This window comes from Bubalus bubalis, chromosome 10 (genome assembly GCF_019923935.1).
Source record: "Bubalus bubalis isolate 160015118507 breed Murrah chromosome 10, NDDB_SH_1, whole genome shotgun sequence".
In the NCBI taxonomy this organism is placed as follows: Eukaryota; Metazoa; Chordata; class Mammalia; order Artiodactyla; family Bovidae; genus Bubalus; species Bubalus bubalis.
Window position 1 is genome coordinate 27,141,070 of NC_059166.1, and position 26,731 is coordinate 27,167,800.

The 26,731-nt window shown below is 40.3% G+C and overlaps 1 protein-coding gene and 1 long non-coding RNA gene across 2 annotated transcripts in view; one reads left to right on the forward strand and one right to left on the reverse strand.

Moving 5' to 3' along the window:
* The window catches only part of LOC123327666, a 235,987-nt gene extending 228,836 nt beyond the window's left edge, over nt 1–7,151 (reverse strand). Inside the window, exon 1 of the long non-coding RNA XR_006542302.1 lies at nt 7,030–7,151. This is a non-coding gene — a long non-coding RNA (uncharacterized LOC123327666). The remainder of the gene's footprint in view (nt 1–7,029) is intronic.
* The window catches only part of TXLNB (taxilin beta), a 58,362-nt gene extending 48,346 nt beyond the window's left edge, over nt 1–10,016 (forward strand). Inside the window, exons 8-10 of the mRNA XM_006074655.4 lie at nt 641–733; nt 5,240–5,335; nt 6,581–10,016. Of these exons, the coding sequence (XP_006074717.4) occupies nt 641–733; nt 5,240–5,335; nt 6,581–7,516 (1,125 nt within the window). The 3' untranslated portion in view covers nt 7,517–10,016. The remainder of the gene's footprint in view (nt 1–640; nt 734–5,239; nt 5,336–6,580) is intronic.
* The last annotated feature ends 16,715 nt before the right edge of the window (nt 10,017–26,731 follow it).

Genomic DNA, 26,731 nt, shown 5'->3' on the forward strand with positions numbered 1-26,731 from the left:
AAAGGAACATTTAACTGCTATTGGCTAGAACACTGTATTCAAAAACACACAAAACCACAATGTCAAAAAGGGAAATGGCATGTGCTTATAATGGCACAAGCACATAACGGCAGTATCCCTAGTCCATATCTGGCCCAGATCTCCCTTCCCTCAAGACCAAGCCCAAGGCTCACCTTCTCTACAAAAATGTGACTTATATCATCACCTGCCACATTTATCTCATTCTCTGATCAATACTTAACTAATTTGGTACTTTGTGCTCACTGTTCTGTAATCAAGTTGTCTTTGGGATTCCCTCAAAAACAGCAGATACAGGTTAAATGCTTTTGTACATAACAGTCCTTGCTATGTTCAGTCAGAGCTCAATAAATGTTTGTTGGTAAAAATAATGATACAATGAAATGGTGATGATATATTTTATTATGTCATTTTTCTTTAAAGAAGTACTTCAGTCATACTCACTGACCTAGGCTGATCGCAAAGTAAAAAGAATTGAACATATCACTAACATTGTATTGAGAATTCTCTTAAATCATTTTCCTTTTCAAATAACAAACAATGACAGGTGGTTTTGTTTTGGAAGCATTCCTAAAACAGGAAAGCAGGCCTAAAACAATTCTACTCTTTCCCCTGTTTACAGCTTACTCTCTACTCTGGAAGGTTTGAAGAGTTTCAGAGCACACTGACAAAAAGCAATGAGGTGTTTGCCACTTTCAAACAAGAAATGGATAAAGTGAGTATTGCTTATCTCCCACAAAATACTGACATTTTCTATTTTGACAGGCAATTTTCCTTTGGGTTCATTTTTCTCTCGCTAAGATATTTCAGTGCATTTCATGAAGTAATAAAACATTTATACATGCAAATGAGATCTGGGCTGTATTTTATTGGTTAAATATCTGGCAGATTAATTTTAGGAAGAATCAAAAAACACCAGGATACATTTTCACCCTGAGGAAGAATATTTTCTTTTTCTAGTCCATGGAGAGGTTTAAAAAGAAAAGAGCTAGCAATATAATATTATGTTGTTTATGCTGAAATAAAAATATCAAATCTTCTAATGATTAAAAAAAAACTTTCATACAAATATGCAAGAGCAGAATGTTAGAGTAGAAAATACCATTTCATAGAGAATATATGTAATATGATATAACTAAGACAATCTTTAATGAGAAGTCTGAATTCAAATTCTGGGCATGCTCTTACTCATCAAGTAGCAGTAAACAATTCACTTAACTTCTCCCTTATTAAAATGCTATTTTTCTTGCCTATGTCACAAGATTGTGAAGTACAAATAAGTTAATGTATTTTTAAGGATTTTTAACTTTTTAAAAGTCTTTTACAAGTTGTATTGTTTGTTGTTGTTTTAGTCACTATGTCATGTCAGACTCTTTTGCAACCCCATGAGCTATAGCCCACCAGGCTTCTCTGTCCACAGATTTTCCAGGCAAGAATACTGTTGTGGGTAGTCATTTCCTCCTCCAGGGAATCTTCTTGACCTAGGGATCAAACCCATGTCTCCTGCATTGGTAGGCAAATTCTTTACCACTGAGCCACCAGGGAAGTCCACTTTTACAAATATAAGTTGCTAATTTTATTATTGGACATAATGTTTAAATTTTATTTAATTCATTGTTTTCCCAAAACAAAATCAGCATCAGAACTGTTTTTCTGAACAGGAACTAGCATTAACCTCTTTTTAGTATAGAAAACATTCTTTTAAAAAAAAATTTCACAAACATATATGATAAATTTCACCATTCACAAGCAAACTTAATAGGTCAACATTTCTTAAAAGTTACAACTTTCCCACTCCAGAAAGGATTCATCCATTTAAAAATATTTTTTTAATTACAGAGTTTTAATTTGGAATAAATATTAGAATATAAAAATATTATTTCAAAATTAAATAGTTTTAAGAATCAGTTAAATATTAGAGCAAAATTTTTTATCTGAAGTTCATTTATAGACTTTTACTAGAATTAGCAAAAAAAAAAAAAAATGATATGCATACTGCATTTCTTTAGGTGTAGTCCCATCAGTTCAGTTCTGTCGCTCAGTCATGTCTGACTCTTTGCCACCGAATGGACTGTAGCACGCCAGGCTTCTCTGTCCATCACCAACTCCCAGAGCTTGCTCAAACTCATGTCCATTGAGTCAGTGATGCCATCCAACCATCTCATCCTCTGTTGTAATCCTGCCTTCAATCTTTCCCACCATCAGGGTCTTTGCCAATGAGTCAGTTCTTTGCATCAGGCGGCCAAAGTACTGGAGCTTCAGCTTCAGCATTAGTTCTTTCAATGAATATTCAGGACTGATTTCCTTCAGGATTGACTGGTTTGATCTCCTTGCAGTCCAAGGGATACTCAAGAGTCTTCTCCAACACCATAGTTCAAAAGCATCAATTCTTTAGTGCTAGCTTTCTTTATGGTCCAACTCTCATATCCATACATGACTACTGGAAAAACCATAGCTTTGACTAAACAGACCTTTTTTGGCAAAGTAATGCATCTGCTTTTTAATATGCTGTCTAGGTTGGTCATAGCTTTTCTTCCAAGGAGCAAGTGTCTTAATTTCATGGCTGTACTCACCATCTGCAGTGATTTTGGAGCCCAAGAAAATAAAGTCTCTCATTGTTTCCATTGTTTACTCATCTATTTCTCATGAAGTGATAGGACCGGATGCCATGATCTTTGTTTTTTGAATGTTGAGTTTTAAGCCAGCTTTTTCACTCTCCTCCTTCACTTTCATCAAAAGGCTCTTCAGTTCCTCTTCACTCTCTGCCATAAGGGGGTGTCATCTGCATATCTGAAGTTATTGATATTTCTCCCAGCAATCTTGATTCCAGCTTGTGCTTCATCCAGCCCAGCCATTTCACATGATGTACTCTGCACAGAAGTTAAATAAGCAAGGTGACAATATATGGCCTTGATGTACTCCTTTCTCAATTTGGAACAAGTCTGTTGTTCCATGTCCAGTTCTAACTCTTGCTTCTTCACCTGCATACAGATTTCTCAGGAAGCAGCTAAGGTGGTCTGGTATGCCCATCTCTTTCAGAATTTTCCACAGTTTATTGTGATCCAAACGGTCAAAAGCTTTAGCATGAAGCAAAAATAATGTTCTTCTGGAATTCCCTTGCTTTCTCTATGATCCAACAGATGTTGGCAATTAGATCTCTGGTTCCTCTGCCTTTTCTAAATCCAGCTTGAACATCTGGAAGTACTCGGTTCATGTATTGTTGAAGTCTGGCTTAGAGAATTTTGAGCATCACTTTGCTAGTGTGTGAGATGAGTGCAATTGTGAGGTAGTTTGAACATTCTTTGGCGTTGCCTTTCTTTGGGATTAGAATGAAAACTGACCTTTTCCAGTCCTGTGGCCACTACTGAGTTTTCCAGATTTGCTGGCATAGAGTGCAGCACTTTAACATCTTTTAGAATTTGAAATAGCTCAACTGGAATTCCATCACCTCCACTAGCTTTGTTCATAGAGGAAAACAATGCTTCCTAAAGCCCACTTGACTTCACACTCGATGATGTCTGGCTCTAGGTGAGTGATCACACCATCACGGCTGTCTGAGTCATTAGATCTCTTTTGTATAGTTCTTCTGTGTATCCTTGCCACCTCTTCTTAATATCTTCTGCTTCTGTTAGGTCCATACCATTTCTGTCCTTTATTGTGCTCATCTTTATATGAAATGCTCCCTTGGTGTCTCTAATTTTCTTGAAGAGGTCTCTAGTCTTTCCCATTCTATTGTTTTCCTCTACTTTGCAATTATCATTGAGGAAGGTTTCTCATCTCTCCTTGCTATTCTTTCAAACTCTGCATTCAGATGGGTATATCTTTCCTTTTCTCCTTTGCCTTTAGCTTCTCTTCTTTTCTCAGCTATTTGTAAGGCCTTGTCAGACAACCATTTTGTCTTTTTGCATTTCTTCTTATTGGGGATGGTTTTGATCACCACCTCCTGTACAATGTTACCAACCTCCATCAATAGTTCTTCAGGCACTCTTATCTATCAGATCTAATCCCTTGGAATCTATTTTTCACTTCCACTTTCCATGCTGCTACTGCTGCTAAGTTGCTTCAGTCGTGTCCGACTCTGCACAACCCCATAGATGGCAGCCCACCAGGATCCCCTGTCCCTGGGATTCTCCAGGCAAGAATACTGGAGTGGGTTGTCATTTCCTTCTCCTCCACTTTTCGTAGATTTCATTAAATTCCTAAAGGGGCTGATGACATTTAAAAAGTTAATATTAACTATTAACTCAGTTAAGAAATGATGAAAATAAAAAAGCACTGGAGGCTCATGTAGCTTCTCTACAGAGCCCAGAAGCCAATAACCTGGGCCTCCAAGCAGACCCAACCTTAGGCTTTTTGGCATGAAACAACCAGTGCCCATGTGTAGTTAATCCAGGGTAACTGTCCCTGAATACAAGCCCTGTCCTTCACATCATCCAAACAGAGAGGAGATCCTATAGCCAGGAATGCAGAGTAGTTTCAGAAATGCAAAAGCTAGGCTGCATTTTATTCATTTCTGTATACCCTACACCCAGCCTCTGCCTAGCCACCAGCAGGCACTCTGCATATGTTGCATTAAATGGAAATGACTCCAGCCCTACTCCTCTGAAAATTCACCTGAATCATTACTCCATCTCTCTGAACCTTAGTTTCCCCATTTATAAAGCAGAGGTGAAAACAACCTTCCTTGGGGGACTGGCTCAAGGATGAAATGAATAACACATGTAATCACATTCTGAATCTTACTGCACTCTACAAATACGAAGGCTGAGAAAACTGGAAGTTGCCTTTTTGTGGCTACTTCTCAAATGTGCCCAGATACTATCAACATTTTAATAGCAAAAAAGCCAGTCCAACTTTCTCATTAACAGTCTTGCATTCAATACAGTAAATAATCTAAATTTCAAGCTTATTCTTGGAACTCAATAAAGTTATTTTTACTTTTAAACAAAACAAAACACAATGACAAAAAAGGAAGGACCTAAGTAGTTTTCTTTCTCCTGAACTGGCTCTGGTGCAAATAAGTTTGTTCACCACTGACTTAGATGCTTCAGAAATAAATCATGACATTTTCCACTCAATCTTCATTCCTTGACATTGAATTTTTGCTTGCTTCAGCACCTAGTAATGAAAGGACTTTTTCTTGATGTCACATATGGAACTGATAGTTTCTCTGATATATTAACTGTTCAGAATTAACATTAAAATACTATAATTTCTGTAGACCACTAAGAAAATGAAGAAGCTGGAAAAGGACACAGCCACATGGAAAGCTCGGTTTGAGAACTGTAACAAAGCTCTGTTGGACATGATTGAAGAGGTGAGGAACTTTTTCCCTTTGCTCATCATCCCTTGTCAATACATTCATACTCAGAAAATAATTATGCCCTAATAGCACAAACGATGACCTCTGAAGAGCTGAGTTTTTTCTAGGGTGTGGTATATGATAGTCTGATAAAAAATAATCAAAGCAAAAGTAATTTAGAGTTGGGTCCAGACTCAAAGAGCACTGTGACCCTAAGTCACATGCCTACTTGTTGATTCCAAAGCTGTGCCCAAGACAGCACCACACCTGCTGGACTGTGAATTCCTCAAAGCCAGGATGAGTGTTTTACCTGTCTTTGAATTTCCCTGGTGCCGGACACATAACAGATGCAGAATAAATTTATTAATTGATTCAAGCATACTGAGAGAAAACACCAGCCCAAGCACCCAGGGTATGTGCTAATTTACAGACAGATGTGCATGTACATTGTTTAATTCCTCCAACAGGCATTTAAATACTGATATTACGTCAGGCTCTGGAGGTTTTGAGATCATAAAAAGCAAAGATACATGACCCTTAACATGAGAGGCAGGGCTTACAGGTGAAAAAAAAAAGTCTTAAAAGGTACAGAGTAGCACAAAGCAGAAGGGTGGGGGAGGGTTGGGGGGTGGGGTGGAGAAGTAAGATGATTCCATGCACAAACACACCAACATTTCTAGAGAAAAGGAGAACTGAGTAGTTTGAGCAGCATCATGAAAGAGTGTGGTTACTTTCTCTGGATATAATTACTATTTTAACAATTCATCCCAAACTACAACCAATTCCAAAGAGATGTGCTTATAATTCATAAACAGAAATCAAACAGTTGCTGAATTAGCATATAGCAGTTTATCTATAGGGCAGATAAGGCGTTGCTGACCGCCAAATCCCAGTCCATCTCAGTCATTTTGCCGCAAGCCTCTGCTTATTCCTTCTAAGTCTTAGAAGCAGAAAATGCATCTATTTTAAGATTTTTAGAAGCCTTAGACTGAAGCAGAAAGAAGCTTTGCTATCTTTCTTTCCTTAAAAAAAAAAAAGTGGATTAAAATTCTATCAAAGTCTCCAACATAATGCAAAAATAGAAGTGATGTCCCTGACCAAGTATCTGTTCAGCCACCACCCTGTGGTCAGAGCCTAACAGACAAATCCCTGGATTAATGATTTTGATTGTCTCCAGAGAGCATTTTACTTTACTCCAGTAAAACCTGGCAGTTTTACTTTTCCTACCCTTTTGTTTGTGTGTGTGTATTTAAATCACAGAAAGCATTGAGAGCTAAAGAATATGAGTGCTTCGTGATGAAAATTGGAAGGTTAGAGAACCTCTGTCGAGCTTTACAAGAAGAGAGAAATGAACTCTATAAAAAAATTAGAGAAGCAAAAATGCCAGAAAAGGATGATCAAGGTCAGCACACCTCTGATGACGAGCCAAACACCTCTGTGAATGAAGAGGCTGACGCAGAGGAAGCCAACAAGGTTCACAAGGCTGTGCAAAATCTCGCGGCGGCCTTCATGATAATGCATTGTCCAGAGTCAACCCTTGACGTATCCAAAGAAATCCACCCAGAAGTCGACAGTCCTCCAGGGGACTGCAACACGGCCCTCAGTGGGCTGGAACAAGCTCCTCTGAGTCCCGCATGCCATTCAGAAATCCCCCTGCCTCCCCCAAATCCTCAGGCTGAGGACAAGAGAGTCAGTGAGACAGAACCTACCCTCAGAGCCGAGACAGGAGCTGAGGCCCAAGACGATGGTCCCCCTGGTGCAGCACCTGCTGATCAGCAGAACCGGAAGCCAGAGGCAGCAGCTTCCAGTCAGGCCCCGAAGGCCCCAGCCAAGCCCTCCCTACCGGTGGTGAAGGCCAATGAGCAGCCCTGGAAGCCGGAGGCAGCTTCAGGTCAAGCCCAGGAGCCCACAGCCGAGGCCTCGCTACCGGTGATGGAAGTGAACGGGCAGCCCCGGAAGCCTGAGGCAGCGACTTCCGGTCAAGCCCTGGGGCCCCCAGCTGAGACCTTCTTATGTGTGATGGAGGCCAAATGTTCCGCCCCACCACCTGCAGTGGGAGCACACCTGCCAGCTAGGGAGTCTGGATGTGAGCCCATGACACAGCCCCCACCAACAGCAGAGGGGCTGCCAGGAGGGGCCTCAGGTGGACCCCCACTGCCCAAAGTGGCTGACACCAATCTGGAAGGAGTAGACTAAGACTCCTCTGCCTTTGGAGGCTGTTCTTCCTGACTTTCCATCATCGTGGTAACAGATTATCTCCTGAAGGAGGCATTAAGGGCTAGGGAGGTCTAATGGAAGAGGCTTAATTAGAATCAATACAGTTTTAAGTATTATGTAAAGTATCTTCAGCCTTTGCTATTTGTTCTCAATTTATAATTGACTTGGAGCTTTTCTGTCTAACGTTGGTTGATAGTATAATTTTCCCAAATGACAACAAAACATACAGCATAGCAAATCTATATTAATTTGCCATTAAGATGGTACTTAATTCAATTTCTTAATCAACAGTAAGATTTGGTGTTTAAAGACTTCCACTACATAAATACTGAAAATGTAATGCTTTATTTCCATCGAGTTTAATAAGTTCCACAGTAAGTTAAATGGATGATCAGTTTCCAGTTAGACATTATATACATATAATAATATATGCATATGTATGTATGCTTATAATGTATATGTGTGAATATATACATATATGTGTCTATGCACATATATGCATGCATATTTTATATACATGTATGCAAGCAAATATTGCATACACATTTCTCTTACCTCTTTTTGGCTTTCTCTCATGCAAAATATTTAGATGCTAATCAAAAAAAATTATCTCTTACTTGCACTTGGGACTACAGTAGATTAATGTTCTGTGAATCAGAAATAGGTTCAGAACACAAATATTAGGCCATATAATGTTGGGTAAAAATAAGTAACCTAATGATAGGTCAATAAATTCAGCCAACGGATTAAGTGACAGAACAGCAGTTGAGTTAGACTGCAAGGCTATAGAGAGTGCATGGACACAAAGATAGCCAAAAGAGGCCCTAAAAGGGGGGAACAATCACAGCAGTGGACTGCTCACCTCTTCCAGCTGCTTCTCTTACACAACTCAGCCCATTGCTTTGCAACCTGCTCATGTGGTGAGGCAGCTTCCTACAAGGAAAGAGTTGGAAGTGGGAAAGGGAACTAGGGGGTGGAGGCGTTGAGGACCCTCAGACTGAGACGCTATGCTCTGATCCCCCCCCCGCCCCCCACTCTGAGCTAGAGGTCTCAAGAGACCATATTCACATGACCCTGCCAACTCGTCAGTTGCCTCCCTGAGAGAGTGTCTACCACTCTCTCCAGAGGGTTCCCCACTACCTCCTGCTGTCGCTTTCGTGGTCTAAATTCTCAAAGCTTCTGCTCCTTCTTTCCAATCCTCTCCTTTGCAGCAGAAAATTACACTCAGCCCTCATCTCAATTATGGCTTAGCTAAAAGCTATTATTCTTCTGAAACAGAAACCTACACAGGGTCTCAATATGAGTGATGAGGTGTACAAGCTAACACATTTTCTGCTTTAATGCATACTGTACAGCCAGAAGTACAAAGCAAAGGACAAATGGATTCCTACTCAAAATGATTTGAAAAATAGGTGAAGATTCAGGAGATGCAAAAGCTAAAAACACCTGAGTATGACATTATCATTGCATAATAAGAACCTCTAATAATACTGACAGCATGAATTACTGTATCTGTAGTAAAGAGAGACTGCAACAGAGAAATAGGAAAAGAAGAGAGGGAGGTAGGAAAAAGAAAGAGAGAAAGGGAGGAAGAGGAAAAAACATCTAGCCCAGTCCTACCTTGAAAGTACAAAAATGGATAGAAGCAAGATTCTCTACTACTCATCCAAGAAATCGTTCTTCAGTGTTGCACGTGGCTGTCTGCTAAGGCACACAGAGTACTTGTAGGTGGCAACCGTATGCTATAAGCATTGTAAACTGCATAAAATTTGTTTGATGTAGACAGTGAGAGTCATAACAAAATGCTAGTTGGGAAAAAAATCAGGAAAAAAGCATATCGCTATTTGAGAACCCATGTATTTTTAAAGGCTTAAGATGTTATAACCACAGGGTATCCAGCCAAATTCAACATTAACTGAAAATCTTCGAGATTTAAATGTTCATTTAATTCAGAGCCAAATATGCACTAGAACAATCTAGGAGGGTCTCCTTCCTCTTTATTTTCAGCAACTGAACTTCCAAGAATGGGTAAGATTAGATAATCATAGTAAAGTCTTAGTCTGAATGTTGAGCAAGAGGAAGAGGCAGGAGAGGAGCCAAAATCTAGTAAATCAAATATTCTAATACCCAAAGTTCATTTTTTTAATCCAAAAGCTTTCATGGCAACACATTACTCACGACAGTGTATATCTTAGGCAAAATTTCAGATACAATAACTTGCCTAAAATTTGCAAGGCTTAATATAGGCTTTGAAATAATTATTTTAATATTCAAAGAATGTTTTATTATAGTCCTTTGGCCTTACTAATTATAACAATAACTCATAAGACCCAAAAGAATAAGGAATTTCTCTTCTTTATCAAGGTCATGTAACTGATTCTAGAGGTGATAAGTCTGCGTTCCAGAAACAGGAGTTATTGGTGGTTTCTAAATTAAATAACTATAATTTATGTATTTATTAAAAAGGTACCTCTCTTCCCACATGCTCCAGTAGTGGTTTTCTTTTTAAATTTTTTATTTATATTTATTTTTACCTTTGTTACTCCTGTGTTTCAATATTACCTAACACAGATTGTGGTTATATTCTCTTGGTTGAATTTTTAGTCTATGAACAGGATGTACATGAAGACTTTGGAAATCTTGGTTTGTGTGTGTGAGAGAGAGAGGAAAGAGGGAGGGAAGCAGGGAGATGTAAAGAACATGACGACCCATGTATAATGAGAGCAAAGAACCCAGTGGGTGGCCATCACTGCCTCAGACCTATCACACTTCAGTGCCAATCTCCCCTGAGACTAGGTCTCCACAGGTTTCTCTGTAAGGTGCCCTCTCTGAAATACCCTGAGGGAGGGAGTGAACAAAGGTGTCAGCTTATTTTCCTTTCTCTACCCAGTTCCTCTAACTACCTTAAGCATTTTCTCTAGTAAGACCAGAAGAGGCCCATTGTTCTGCCTTTTGCTTATTCCCTCTCCCCAACCCATCTTGATCCAGGAGGGGCTTCTTGAACACGGCATTTCCTAGCACACTTGGAGAAGAGGATTGCTTAACTAGAATGCAAAGAAAGATTAAACCTTGCCCTTTTTGTATTGTATAGATACACACTTTTAAAATATCTCCTTTTTCTGAAATGATAAAAGTATTATGTGTTCGTTGCAAAACTGAGGCTGCTTTTCAATAAAGCTAAGATACACCATTAGGAGAGAGATCGTTTCAGGAAAACTTCCTTAGCCCCTTCTCTAACCAGTAGTTACATCCAGTATTTAGAAAAAAAATAAAAGTAATTAAAATGTAAAGAATTCTCTAAAAGAAGATATGAAATAAAAATGATAACTCTGGTCTCTAAAATTTGTTCCCATCATAAGCTGGCAAGTAGGATTTAGGAAGGAAGTGAGCAAATAGAGTATATGGGTTAAATTTGCACAAGGCTTAAATAATTCCCATCTCTGAACCTGAAAATTAAAAGTTATCATTAGCTTATCCATGAGAGCATGCCATGAGAATAGAAACATTCAAAAATGTTAGCATTAAAGGTTTTCCTTAGCACTGTTCAGTTGTATCCTCAATACCTAAAGTTGAGTCTCCTTGGTGGTATCCCCTGATAGAAGTTCCACAGACAGAAGTTCCATCTGCATCCACTGATGCAGATGTGTGTGAATATACACACACACAGCACACATGTATAAAATTGACATAGATTTAATTCTGTTCCTATGGGTGAGTCTTTGCACCTGTATTTTCAAAGGATACTTAGCATCATTTTTCCTGGACAAAGTATAAAAAGGAATCATTTCCTGCATGAATAAGTATATTTGATAGAAACATTTAACTAGCAAAAGAAACCTAAAAATTCATTGATCCATGGCATAAAAACTATTCATAGAAGCTGTTTCACTCTATCAGGAGATGAGAAATGAGATAAATCATTTCAGCAGCACAATCAAGCTTGGTAAAATCCAAGTGTAAGTCCTTCCTGCTGGATATTAGAGCCTCAGACTTTCCACTAACACCGACATCCATCTTACTTATTTATTGGCAATATATAACAATATTTTTTGAATGAATGAAAGAAGTGTTTATTATATTTTGAAATTTCATCTGATTCTTTTTAACCCCAAATTAATTTTTAAGTCCATTTACAAAAATTTTAAACTGTTATACAATTTTTAGAGGCTTCTTTCTATTTACAGTTATGATAAAATATTGGCTATGTTTTATATTTTAACTTTGAATTTTTTAAAGGTGATGTATCATAATGTTACATTACCTCATATCATAATTAAAACACACCTTAGTGTAAGGTATGTTATCTCATTATCTCAGAACTGATAGCCAGTGGATGACATCTTACAACAAATGACACCAAACCACCATAAGAAGCAAAGCAAAAAGCCATGTGTTAAGAGAGGGAAAGGAAGAAGGAGAGAGAAAAGCTATTATATAAAAGAAAAAATAAAAAGATAAAACTTTATGAAGAGCAGTAAAGGACCACCATCAATTGGTGGTCCCCTTTGTGAAAACAGAACATCAATAAGGGGCAAATACCGTAATGACATTCACACATCTCCACATGGTAACTTCAACTTGGGGGATTTTTACAAATGTGTTTCTCAGCATCGTGTTTTATTGTCTCTCATTTGCCTTTCTTTTAAAATAATAAATGTGTTCTTTTCAGTATTAAAGAGTATAGAATATTTAGAAAACAGAAAAATTCCCCATGACTTCATCACACTAACAACTACTGTCAGTATTCACTATATCATGGTGTATTTTAAATTATCTTTTTTATTTAACACTGGGACAGCACAGTAGTTCAAGTGAGGGTAATAGCTGTTAATAGCCACCAGATTTGTGCATTCACACTGTGTATTCAAATTTTATATGCTTACATGGAAGTTTATTATATTGCTTATGGAATAAGCATGACTACGCAAAGACAAATACACAGCACACATACGTTGTTTGGAAAAGTTATACAATGCAGTTCACGTAAACATTCTACCATTTCCAAGTAAATCTCCTGGACATAGGCTAGAGTGAGGTGTCTAAACCTAACACAGCTCAAAAATTATATAAAAATCGGAAACCTACTCTAAAGAAATACAAATGCCTTAAATAACAAAACAAGAAAAAGTCAAACTCCAGTTGATGAAGTGACAGGAAACATATGATAATACCATCCATCACTGCTAAACAAAGGTCAATGTTCTAAAGCAAATCTAATTTCTTCAAAGTTAATGAGACCGTTAGTGGTTTTGTTGCTCTAATGAAATGATGGTTGCCGGCACTAGTTATAGTATATCCATTAAGCTGGGCAAGGCTGAAAACCATTGTAAACCTGAGATTGCTCTAATATCTACCAGGCAGATGCAAACAGCCATGGAATAGTCAAGGATCCCATATGCTAAGAAAATCAGAGTCCAAAGTTATAAAAATAGTATGACAGAGATGCCTTTCATCACATCTAAAGTCACGTGGTTAAACATGTATTAGTTGAAATACTACCAGTGTGATAGCATAGGCAAGATTTAATCGAATATAGCAATGCTCTACCCAAACCAGTGTAATTCCTCATAGACTATTGTAATATAGTCTATATTACAAGTAAGTCTTTGTTTTCTTAACATTCTTATCAAAGAGTCATTCCCTGGAATAAAATCACTCATGTCCAATCAAACTGAAAAATGTAGATACCAGGAATCAGGCTGTTGAGTCTCTTGTTCCTGTTCTGCTGCCCACTTGCTGTGTGACTTTGGAGAAACCATCTAACATCGCGGGGCCTCAATTCAGTCAACTATAAAATGATTACCTTGGACTAGATGATCTCTGAGGGTTTTGGCATCTCTGATTAAATTCTTAAAAGACTTCAGAAGTTATGTGTGTTTTCTGCTCTCCAGGGAGGTTTTAGTCTAAGAGATCTGCACATCACCTTGGGCACGTCTATTTGAAGTTAGGCAAGGGGAAAGAAACAGGAGATTACTCTAGTAAATTGTTTTTTAATTTTAAAAGACAAAACGTTAAGGGGTAAATCACAAATTCCTTGATTTTTCTCAACAAATATTGAAGTCCTTCCATGTGTGAGGTTCCATAGTGGCCACTGGAATGGCAGTGGCTACAAGGCTGAACCAAGGATTTCAGGACCACCCACATCTTAACTCTATCTGCTCCCAATCAGAGCACCTGGTCATCTGACTCTGACTTGAGCATCCCTCCCACTACTTGTCCCACAAATTTCAGCAGCTAAACAGCAGGAAGGAAACCTCTAGGAGCATTTTCATTACAAATGCCACCCAGATCTCCAGGTGGGAAAGTGTGTGTTCCTGGTAGAGCAGGAAGATTATATGAAATGTGTGTGTGGTTATTTGTGTGTGAATGTATATGTATGCATATATACACATACATGTATATGTATATATATGTGAGTGTATATGTGTCTGAGTGCGTACTTGTGTGTGAGGGCATTTACAAGGTTTGTGTGTTATATGGACCAGTGTATGTGTGCAGTTTTGTGCAGGTGTGTGCTATAATGTGTCTCTATGTGAACACATATAGCTGACTGTAACTATACCACTGCATAGTAAGTTGACATGAGCCTACATTAGTGTGTGTAGTTGTGTCTGGGTTTTATGGCATGTGCATGATGTCTAGGAACTGAAAAGCTGTAATGCTATACATGTGCTTTTAGGCATGTGGCTAGCTTGTTTTTATAGGATCATGTCTTGTTGCAGACTTCCGTTTACACAGCTAATCCTTTATTTTTTTGCTTGCAGTGTCACAAGGCTCATTCTATTTTGGCTGACAATCTGCCTCTGAACAAACAGGCAGGTGTATAAGGCTATAAGTGGTAGTGGCTGCTATTCATGAAATACTCGCACACACCACCAGCCCAAGGTGACGGCCACCACTGACTCATGACTCCATCATCAAGCAAGGCTATGGGTATATCTGGGGAAATTTACACAGACCTTATGAGACCTTGTGAGCAAGGAACATAAGCAGTGGCAGCAAAAAGGCCTGGTCTTTATGTAAAATAAGTTTCTCACATGGTCTCCGTCTCTACAGGCAGGATCCTTGGAGGCAGCATTATAATCTTCTCTATCTCTGCTAAACCAGTATCCAGCTGAAACCAACCCCCTGATTATCAAGAATGTTTCTCTGAACTTAAAGCCGTGGAGATAGTCCCCAATCCGTTTACTCCTTAATCAGTGAGTCAGAAGGGAACCAGAGTTGATTGCAGATGCTACCAGTCCACCAGTCATGCCCATGACTCATCCTTTGCACAGAGAGCTTTTTGGCTCTAATATAGTTCATCTCCCAAAAATACCTAGTATTGATGAGCTGTGCTGTCATTGCTGGACCATCTGGCTGCTCCCTTGTCCATTATTAGAAAACTGATCCAGAAGTTTTCCATCTGGGAGTAATTCAAAGTAATACCCAAAGGAAGGAGAGTGAGATTTCTTTATAACAAATAAACTGCCTGTCACACAAGTTAACTGATGATCTTCAAAAGTTAAGGGGAACAAAACAACTAACCATAAATAAAATTAAAAGACAAGCACAGATTGGGAGAAGTTAGTCGTAATAAATTACAACAAAGCATTATCATGCAGAAAACAAACAAATCCTACAAAGCAATGTAAACTCAGAAGAGTTTTACACTGCTGGCATGGAACAGGATGGGAGTTCACAGAAGAAATGTAAATGACTGAAACACATCAGGCCAACAAAAAGTATAAAACAAACAAACAAACAAAATACTATTACTTTTGCTCATTAGACTGACAAAAATTTAAATATTGGTAATGTCAAATATTAGCAATTTAATAGGCACTTAAATTAGAGCAGATTGCCTCACCCAATCATAAATTAAAGTGATTTGAAGTTGGGCTTCTGACTTTTTTAAAAATCTTCTACTTCCTATGATATAGTAATTAGTCCCATCCCACAGCCTGAGTTTTTGCCAGGACCCTAGATCATTGCATGCTAAGTCACTTCAGTTGTGCCTGATTCTTTGTGACTTAAAGAGCCTAGGCTGTAACCCGCCAGGCTCCTCTGTTAATGGGATTCTCCAGACAAGAGTACTGGAGTGGGTTGCCATTTCCTTCTCCAGGGGAATCTTCCTGACCCAGGGATCGAACCCGCATCTCTTAGGTCTCCTGCACTGGCAAGTGGGTTCTTTACAACTAGTGCCACCTGGGAAGCCTAGATCATCAACTCTCTAAACACCAATTCTGTTCTTGATGCCCCACAAAACTATAGGAAGCTCTGCTGAGCTTCTCAGCCTCTCAGCCACAGTTCAGATTTTTGCAAGTTCCTTGAGGGAGAAAACCAGCCCAAATGTCACTTCATTTCTGGGTTTTTTTTTTTTCCTTTTCTTAAGGACCTTGTCCCTTCAAGTTTTTGCTGCCTGAGTAGCACTCCAGGGCCTTCACAGAGGCACTTTATGTACTTTCTTCATCTTTTCTAGTTGTTCTTGGAGCAAAAAACAGCTGCAATGAGTGCTTCCTCCCTTACCAGAAGCAAAATTCCCACCCAGCTTGTCTTCTGAGCATCAGCTTCATCATCTTGAGATTCTGGAAATTCATCCCATTTCTTTTGAGCTCTAAAATTAAATTATTCCCTATGGCTCTCCTTAGAGTTTCTGTTTCTTTAAAGAACCAAGTCTAGGGGATCTGCTTTGTTGTTTCAGCTAACATTTTGATCTTTATTATTATCTAATACAATGAAAATATTAAAGATCAACCATAGTTGAAACCAGACAAGTTTTTTTCCCATGTGCCAAAGACTCTGAGGCCACAACCGATCCAGCAGGAAAGTGTGCCATGATAAATGAATAGTGCCTACCCTCAAGAGGAGTGGTGGCCCATATTTGACAGGCATTTGTCAGACACAAAGGAAATGACCCACAAGTGGACTCATCTCTCTGAGAAGTTACTTTGTATCCATTCAGATTTTTAAAAGACACAGCTAATACCTCTCTTTGCAAGGTGGGCAAGGGTTTGGTAACATGGCAGATATTCATCCCATAAACTAAGAGATTGTTGTTGTTGTTCAGTCGCTAAGTCATGTCAGACTCTGCAACCCCATGGACTGCAGCATGCCAGGCTTCCCTGTCCTTCACTATCTCCCGGAGTGTTCTCAAACTCATGCCCACTGAGTCAATGATGCTATCTAACCATCTCATCCTCTGCCACCCTCTTCTCCTTTTGCCTTCAATCTTTCCAAGCATCAAGGTCTTTTCCAATGAGTCAGTTCTTTGCATCAGGTGGCCAAAGTATTGGAGCTTCAGCTTCAGCATGAGTCCTTCCCGTGAATATTTAGGACTGATTTCCTCTGGATTGACTAGTTTGATCTCCTTGCTGTCCAAGAGACTCTCAAGAGTCTTCTCCAGCACCACAGCTCAAGCATCAATCCTTCAACACTCAGCCTTCTTTATGGTGCAACTCTCACATCTATATATGACAACTGGAAAAACCATAGCTTTGACTATATAACTCTTTGTCCACAAAGTGATGTCTTTGCTTTTAATACACTATCTAGGCTTATCATAGCTTTCCTTCGTCTTTTAATTACATGGCTGCAGTCACTGTTTACAGTGATTTTGGAGCCCAAGAAAAGAAAATCTGTCACTGCTTCTACTTTTCCCCCTTCTATTTGCCAAGAAATGCTGAGACCTGATGCAATGATCTTAGTTTTTTGAATGTTGTTTTCAGTCAGCTTTTTCACTCTTCTCTTTCTAAAGAGGAACTAAAGAGGCTCTTTAGTTTCCCTTCAATTTGTGCCATTAGAGTAGTATCACCTGCATATGTAAGTTGTTGATATTTCTCCTGGCAATCTTGATTCCAGCTTGGGATTCATCCAGCCCAGCATTTCACATGATATATTCTGCACAGAAGTTAAATAAACAGGATGAAAATATACAACCTTATACTCTTTTCCCAATTTTGAACCAATCATTTGTTCCATGTAAGGTTCTAACTGTTGTTTCTTGACCCACATACAGGTTTCTCAGGAGACAAGTAAGGTGGTCTTAGTCCCATTTCTTTAAGAGTTTTCCACAATTTGTTGTGATCCACACAGTCAAAGGCTTTAGCGTAGTCAATGAAGCAGAAGTAGATGCTTTTCCAGAATTCCCTTGCTTTCCCTATGATCCAATGAATGTTGGCCATTTGATCTCTGGTTCCTTTGCCTTTTCTAAACCCAGTTTGCACATCTGGAAGTTCCTGGTTCACCTAGTGCCAAAGCCTACCTTGAGCATCACCTTACAAGCCTGTGAAATAAGCACAATTGTCCAGAAGTTGAACATTCTTTGGCACTGCCCTTCTTTGGGATTGGAATGAAAACTGACCTTTTCCAGTCCTGTGGCCACTGCTGAGTTTTCCAAATTTGCAGACATATTGAGTGTAGCACTTTAACAGCATCATCTTTTAGGATTTGAAATAGTTTAGCTGGAATTCCATCACCTCCACTAGCTTTGTTCATAGTAATGCTTCCTAAAGCCCACTTCATTTCACACTCCAGGATGTCTGGCTCTAGGTGAATAACCACACCATTGTGGTTATCCAGGTCTTTAAGACCTTTCTTGTATAGTTCTTCTGTGTATTCTTAACACCTCTTCTTAATCTCTTCTGCCTCTGTTAGGTCCTTACCATTTCTGATGTTTATCGTGCCCATCCTTGCCTGAAATGTTCCCTTGATATCTCCAATTTTCTTAAAGAGATCTTTAGTCCTTCCCATTCTATTGTTTTCTTATAGGCTTTTCATTGTTTATTAAAAGAGACTAAAGTGAAAATCACACAGTCATGTCTGACTCTTTGTAACCCCATGGACTGTACAGTTCATGGAATTCTGCAGGCCAGAATACTGGAGTGAGTAGCCATTCCCTTTTCCAAGGGATCTTCCCAACCCAGGGATCAAACCCAGGTTTCCCGCATGACAGGCAGATTTTTTACCAGCCACCAGGGAAGCCCAAGAATGCTGGAGTGGGTAGCCTATTCCTTCTCCAGTGGATCTTCCTAACCCAGGAATTGAACCAGGATCTCCTGCATTGCAGGCAGATTCTTTACCAGCTGAACTACCATATACTACTGCTGCTGCTAAGTCGCTTCAGTCGTGTCCGACTCTGTGCAACCCCATAGACGGCAGCCCATCAGGCTCCCCCGTCCCTGGGATTCTCCAGGCAAGAACACCGGAGTGGGTTGCCATTTCCTTCTCCGATGCATGAAAGTGAAAAGTGAAAGTGAAGTCGCTGAGTCATGTCCGACTCTTAGCAACCCCATGGACTGCAGCCTACCAGGCTCCTCCGTCCATGGGATTTTCCAGGCAAGAGTACTGGAGTGGGGTGCCATTGCCTTCTCCGACCATAGACTAGCAAAAACCAAATCCCAGTGACCATGGTTTAGGTTTCCCATCACTTTTTTTTTTATAAGAATTGAAGTTTCAATTAGAAATAGGGGGCATGTTGTTGATTGTCTTAGTCTTCATACTGCTATACCAAAATATCACAGACTGAGTGGCTTAAAAACAATGTAAATTTATTTCTCATAGTTCTGGAGGCTGGAAACTCCAAAATCAAGGTGCAGGCAGATTCAGTGTCTGGTGAGAGCCTGCTTCCTGGTTCAGAGCTGGCCATCTTCTGTGTCTTCACCTGCTGGAGGGATGAGAAGGCTCTCTGGAACCTCTTTTCCAAGGGCATTCATCCCATTCATGAGGGTTCCACCCTTATGACTGAATCACCTCTCAACAGCCCCACATCTTAATACCATCACATTAGTCACTCACTGGTGTCCGACTGTCACCTCATGAGCCTGCCAGGCTCCTCTGTCCATGGAATTCTCCAGGCAAGAATATTGGAATGGGTTGCCACGCGGTCCTCCAGGGGATCTCATCACAGTAGGGATTACAATTTCAACATAGGAACTTCGAAGAACACATTCAGTCCATAACATTGCTTGAGACTCAGCTGTCAGAAGGAGAAGGCAATGGCAACCCACTCCAGTACTCTTGCCTGGAAAATCCCATGGACGGAGACGCCTGGTAGGCTGCAGTCCATGGGGTCGCGAAGTTGGACACAACTGAGCGACTTCACTCTCACTTTTCACTTTCATGCACTGGAGAAGGAAATGGCAACCCACTCCAGTGTTCTTGCCTGGAGAATCCCAGGGACGGGGGAGCCTGGTGGGCTGCTGTCTATGGGGTCACACAGAGTCGGACACGACTGAAGCGACTTAGCAGCAGCAGCAGCAGCAGCTGTCAGAAAGTGGTAATTATGGTGACTATATATTCTATACCCCAAACAGAAGGAGGCACTGAGGGCTACTGCTCTCACATCAGTAATAAGATCGAATGCTGGAAATCAAGACTGACCAGGAGAAGCCAGCTCACAAGTATAAAAATTATAATTCTGTCCCTAGTTCAAAATATTCTTGATTTTCACTAAATTGGCTCCAAAATGGGGGCTTTAGAGAGCTGGCCACATTGATGAGATTTTTCCAGACCATAGTTACAGAAGAGAAGGGCCTTCCTGGACTCTGGTCTCAGCCTCCAAGCTGCTCCCGGACCAATCTGCAGGGAACCAGATAACAGACTCCTAACCTGCTTATTTCAGTCAGCGGTTTTGCTTCTTGCTGTGCCCAACCTCACAGATTCCAAAGGCCTTTACTCTGAACCTGCCTGCGAGCAAGGACAGTCAGCATCAGCTGTCACCGCGCCGATAATGGGTTTAGGCTGCTGCCGACCCAAGGAAGCCACTTTGAGTAGACGATGTATCTTCATTCCTGCGGCCCAAACCCACACCCTCCGCGATGGCTGCGGCACAGAGAGAGCACGAGCTCCACCTACTGAGCACTGCAGGCGTAGCAGGCTTCGCGGCCAGCAAGACGGACATGGCACCCAGGGCGGGCCTGAAAACCACCTTTGTACAGACATTAAGGAGGCCTCATCTTCTGCCAAGGTTAGTAATTGTTTTTGAGGGTTATGCTGAAAAAAGTTACAAGGAAGTTCATTTTGCTCTGAACAAACTTGAAACTTAACTACAGTTGGGATCCAGGCAGTATTCCACTTAAGTGAGACATGGGCAAGCCAGCAACTGCAGAGTTTATAGAACAGAGTTAAGGACTCACCCTTAAGCAGGCAGTAGGTGAGGCACCAGGGACTGCAAAAGGAATGATCTACACTAGACCAACAACAGAAAGGTGGTAAAGCTGTGTCTGTATTCCACAGCTGAGAAACACGCTCAATGAACTCAGCCACGATTCACTCCCCAGAGAGTCTACCTCCAAGGGTTTTCCATCTTTCCCTGTGTTCTATCACCACCGTCACTAAGCTGAGAATGAGAAGTCATGATGACTTATTTATTGTTCTGTTTTGGTTTGATTCTTGAGTTGTGGATTGACAAATGATATGTTTGGAATTTTGTTCTCAAAATAGCTTCTTTGCAGATGCCCTAAGCCAGTCCTCTTGGCCAGGCTTTCTGAAAATTCTGCCAGGAAAACTCTCAAAGTGTTCAGTCCCTTCCCTGTATTCACAAACTCCTCCACATGTGCTAATAGCGCATTTCTGACAATGATCAATAAAATATGGTTTCAAACGTTTTTAGCACCTAATGACCCAATCTTACTTCCTCAATACATACAAACAATAGGTTAGTTAGTAAATAGTCTATTAAGTAAAAAACCCAAAACCAGGTGATATGGTCACACACTTTTGCAGCTGGGCAGCAGAACCTGAACACCCCAGGGGACCCTTCCTGCAGAGATATCCTGGTGCCCAGCCTCGGTCCACAGCCGTCATCCAAGCATAATCCAATGAACTGCACAGGTGTGCTTCCTTCTCCAGGAAGAGACCCGGTAAACACAAATAATAGGAAATGGGCAAAGAAGTATCATGTTGGATGCAAGATATACAGATTGAAGGGAGAATTTATTATTCACAAACTAAACTTTCTTAGGGTTTCCCTGATAGCTCAGTTGGTAAAGAATCCACCTACAATGCAGGAGACCCCAGTTTGATTCCTGGGTCGGGAAGATCCGCTGGAGAAGGGATAGGCTACCCATTCCAGTATTCTTGGGCTTCCCTGGTGGCTCAGCTGGTAAAGAATCTGCCTGCAATGTGGGAGATCTGGGTTCGATCCCTGGGTTGGAAATATGCCCTGAAGAAGGGAAAGGTTACCCGCTCCAGTATTCTGGCCTGGAGAATTCCATGGACTGTATAGTCCATGGGGTCACAAAGGGTTGGGCACGACTGAGCGACTTTCACATCACATCACAATCTTTCTTAAGCTACTACTGTGAGAATTGTATTTAAGGCCCTTCTAAAGTTTCTGGTATTTTACTATAATTTTATTTTTGACTACAGTCCAGGTGGGCAATAACTTAAGGTATTAAATATTTACATGAGCTCATAGTTTTACCCATAAAGATTCAATCATCATGTTTTCCATCCATTCCAGCCCCCTTCTTTTTGCAAGGTTCTGTGCAAAGTAGTTTTGAAAACATGTTTCCAGCCAATCATTCAACTGTTGACCTGGTAAGATTTCTTAGATGCCTTATTGTTTAATTCCTACAATTCAGTTCAAAGAGGGCACCTAAAGCAACTATCAGCTACTACAAATTCAAGTTTAACCATTAGGTGAGCTGCTGGGAGAAACTTCTCTCAGTACCTTGAAAGCTTACTTCCTTGGCCCACATTAGAAATCTGGTCCAGAAATGTATACTTTCAAAATGAGCACAGCTCCACAAGCAGACCGTTTACTTCAAGGCCTTTCTGATTTTCTTCCTTTGGGGTTGAATTACAAATTTTGAAATCCTTACACTCATAATTAGTATCTTGTTAACTTAAATTATATTTAAACCAAGAAAGGGCTTATCCAGGTAATGCTAGAGGTAAAAGATCCACCTGCCAGTGCAGGAGACCTAAGAAATGCAGGTTCAATCCCCGGATCAGAAAAATACCTTGGAGAAGGGAATGGCAACCCACTCCAGTATTCTTGCGTGGAGAATCCCATGGACAGAGGAACCTGGCAGGCTACAGTCCACAGGGTCGCAAAGAGTCAGACACAACTGAAGTGACCTAGCAGAGCACAGCACAAACCAAGAAAACTGAAAGTGCCTAAGTACCCACTCCAATCTCAAAATAGAGACAGTTTTAAAAGAAAAAGACTTCTGAACTATTTTAAACATCATTCTTCTTTGATAAAATAGTTTCTTTTGAATTTCAGAACATAGCAATTTCGAATACACTTTCTTCCACAGCTTCAATGATTTGCTACAGATATCTTCTTAAAACTTTCAACTAATACAAACCCAAATATGCACATCAGCTTTAAGAGAAATCATAAGGTTTTTAGCAACAGAAACAGAATTTGCATGTTACCTCCTTTTGAATTTTTTTACCCCCAAAAGCTATAATAAAACATTAGTACCTCTTACACTAAATATCATATAAATACTTAATGTTAAAATCCCAATTTCAAAAGAGTAAGAGCCAGAACCTACATCCCATCTACCTAGATGACAGATTAAAGACACCTGGAAAATGATTGTGATTTCAACACAATTCTTCAAAAATAACTCTTGCTGCCTTGCACACAATTTGGTACATATGCATTAATAAACCTGACAAAAATGTAAATGAGAGACATGCCAGGAGTGAAACTTCTCCTTCAGAATTTTTTCAATCTAGTAAAATTCTTCTTAATCAAAAAACGCAAATCTTATATGCCAAATGCTTTGTTAGAATTTCAATTTGTTATTTTAAGAAGGATCTATATTTAAAATTTCATTTCAGTGTCAGGGAAGATCATAGATGACACAGTAATTCTCAGCAAGAATATTTTAGGTGTACATACCTTGAGGAGTCTTGTCCCCTCTCATGGAATGCCACCACTTCAGAAGTAGAATTCAGCAGTTTTTAAAAGCTGCACACAGCTATCAAATGTGACCAGTCTTCTGAACAAACAATCATGACTCCTTTTGGCTCCTACCCCTGCACATAATATGTGCTCAATAAACACTGAATTGACTAGCATTTAGCATGTCAAGCATGACGTGTGAAAGACGAATTTTAGTGAGATAGTCATAGCTGTTTAACACCAGAAATCAAGAGCATCTGGGATAGATGTTATTTTTTAAGTAGAAACAGAGTCATTACTAACTTGTTCATTTTATCTCTTACGTCTGTTTCTCAGTGAAGAGTTTATAAATTCATGAAGCTATTAATTCATTAAACCTTACTCTAAGAATATTAGAAAGTTGGTACTCGTGTTTTCCTGCGGTAACAGAAAGCGTGACCCAAAAGGTTAACTGATACGCCTGAGTATGAAGAAGGCACAGTTTAAACCCAGGTTTCCTGTGTCCGAGTCCCTGGTTGGCTGAGTGAGTTCAGATGCCTGTTAGGGGTTATTGATCCTGCAGTGTTTCAGCAGATGCATCGCAACCTTGATGCCTCAAGCTGGACCGGGCCAGCAGAGACAGATACCAACACCAAAGGACATCACCCCGGCCAGCACAGGGTGACCATGATCTGTTACTGTCACACTCCAAGCGTTATCATTTGCAAGTGATGTTCATTGCACTAAGTCAGGAGTATGGACGCCAGCCTTCACGGGCATACTTGAGATGAAAAATACAATCCCTGTAGCACAATGACAGGCCCCTGTTTTCACCATGAAGGGGGGAAAAAGTGGATCATTTCCCAGCCCAAGAAAGCACAGGTCTTGGTGTGAAGCTAAAAACCCAAATAGGCATAATCAAACATGGCTTTCATGAAATGTCTAACCTACCTTACTAAATCAGATGTCATCTGTTTATTAGTCCCACCACCTTCTCACCCCCATCTTTCCTTACTGCCTCACTGATGCTGCTTTTAGCTCACTTCACACACCCACTGCTTTAGGCTGTGGGGAGGAATACTGACGCTTCAAGGGCAGAATTCGGCAAACGTTTCTTAAAAGATGTTCACAGTCTTCTGAACAAGTAAGCCTGCTCTCAAAAGAAGCTCTTTTATGAGTCTGACACAAGGTGTGCAATTCCTCCCCTGGTATTAGAGAACGCTCCACATCTTCAGGAGCCCCTTAGGAAGAAGCCTCCTGTGACGCGCCCTTAGCATTATCCACTTTCGGCAAAATGCTTGCCATCGTGTGTGCTGTTGGGCCACTTTCCTCATCTGTAACATAAATGGGTTGACTCCATTTCTAAGGTCCTTCCTGCCCTACTATTATAAAAAAGCTTTCTGAAATAACATACATCATCAAAATAAGGTGCATTTTTAGCACTTATTACCTGCCAGGGTATGTGCTAAAGCATTTTATTGCATTAAGCGCTTTATTTACACTACTTCATTTAAACCTTAATAATAATACCCTTACCCCCAGGCAGACACTCTTACTATTTACAGCTGATGAAAGACAGTATGAGTGCTTGAGCAGGAGAATCATCCTCAACCAACCCTTCCTTGGCCAATCTAGCAAGTGCACTGACTCCAGTTCATTTTGTAAATCTACACTGTGATGAATGACCTCAGTACTGGGGATGTTAGTAGCTGGTAGCTGCTCTTAGGCAGGGTCTCCATGCAGTTTACCCCTGCAAAGCTGTGTCCTTACCTAGAATTAGTCGTGTTTGTCTCCAAACTTGTTTGTGCCAGTTGTACTTGGCACAGCAAAAATGTAATTTAATAAAAATAGTACATAAGCCAATGACATATAATTATATAAAGAAAACACCATTTCAGTAACTCACTAAGATGCTCTGGAGTGACAGGACAAATCATATACACACAAAAATGTTGTTGAGTATAATACACACAAAAGATAATACAGTCAAAGATTAGGGGCCAGAAACCCCCAAAGTCGAGACAGTTGATAAATTTATATTGTTTCTCCTATGCCTTTAAGTTCTCATTCCATTTTGAAGAAATCCAAGTGGGAGGTTTCTTAGAGAATGCATCACAAAAGGAGATTTTGCAAGAAAGGCAGCCTGGTCCTCCAAGTGCCAGAATCACACGTTAAAACAAGCAGAAGAACCACATCTGCCCAATGAATGTGTATGTCTTATGTAAATCTAAAAAAAAAAATTGATGGTATATAAGTCATTGGGAGTGGGACTTTTCTGCTTTATGGAAGTATAATTCACATACTAAACTACACATATATAAAGTATACAGTAAATTTTGACATATATATAAGAAGTCATCATCAAAATCAAGATTATGAACACATATATCACTGTCAATGGAGAAGGAAACGGCAACCCACTCCAGTATTCTTGCCTGGAAAATTCCATGGACAGAGGAGTCTGGCAGGCTACAGTTCATGGGGTCGCAGTCGGACACGACTGAGCGACTTCACTCACTCACTCATCACCCCCAAAGGTCCTCATGCCTCTTTGTAATCATTTTACCTACCCTCCCCCTCATTGTGCTATGCTTAGTTGCTCAGTCGTGTCCAACTCTTTGCAACCCCATGGACTGTAGCCTGCCAGGCTCCTCTGTCCATGGGGATTCTCCAGGCAAAAATATTAGAGTGGGTTGCCATGCCCTCCTCCAGGGAATCTTCCCAACCCAGGGATCGAACCCAGGTCTCCCGCATTATAGGTGTTATTTTTACCATCTGAGCCACCAGAGAAACCCTCCCCCATTTCCTCTTTCCATCCCCAGGCAAAATTGATCTGCCAATACAGGCTCATTTGCATTTTCTAAAATTCTACATAAATGGAGTCATATAGTATATAGTTTCCTCCTCCTGACTTCTCTTTAGAGTAATTATTTTGAGACTCACCCATGTTGCACGCATCAATAGTTTGTTCCCTTTTATTGTGGAGTATTATTCTATAGTATACTGTTTACTGATGGCTCAGTTGGTAAAGAATCTGCCTGCAGTGCAGGTAGACCCGGGTTCGATCCCTGTGTTGGATAGATCCTCTGGAGAAGGAAATGGTAACCCACTCCAGTATCCTTGCCTGGAGAATCCCATGGATATAGGGGCCTGGTGGGCTGCAGTCCATGGGGTCGCAAAGAGTCAGGCACGACTGAGCAACTAACACTACGCTATTCTATAGCATAGGTAGCCCCCATTTTGTTCATCCACTCTCCTGTTGATATAGACATTTGTGTTGTTCCTGTTAGGCGCTATTACAAATAAAGCTGCCAGAAACTTCTAAACAAGTCTTTCTGTGGACATGCTTTCACTTCTCTTGGGTAAACACA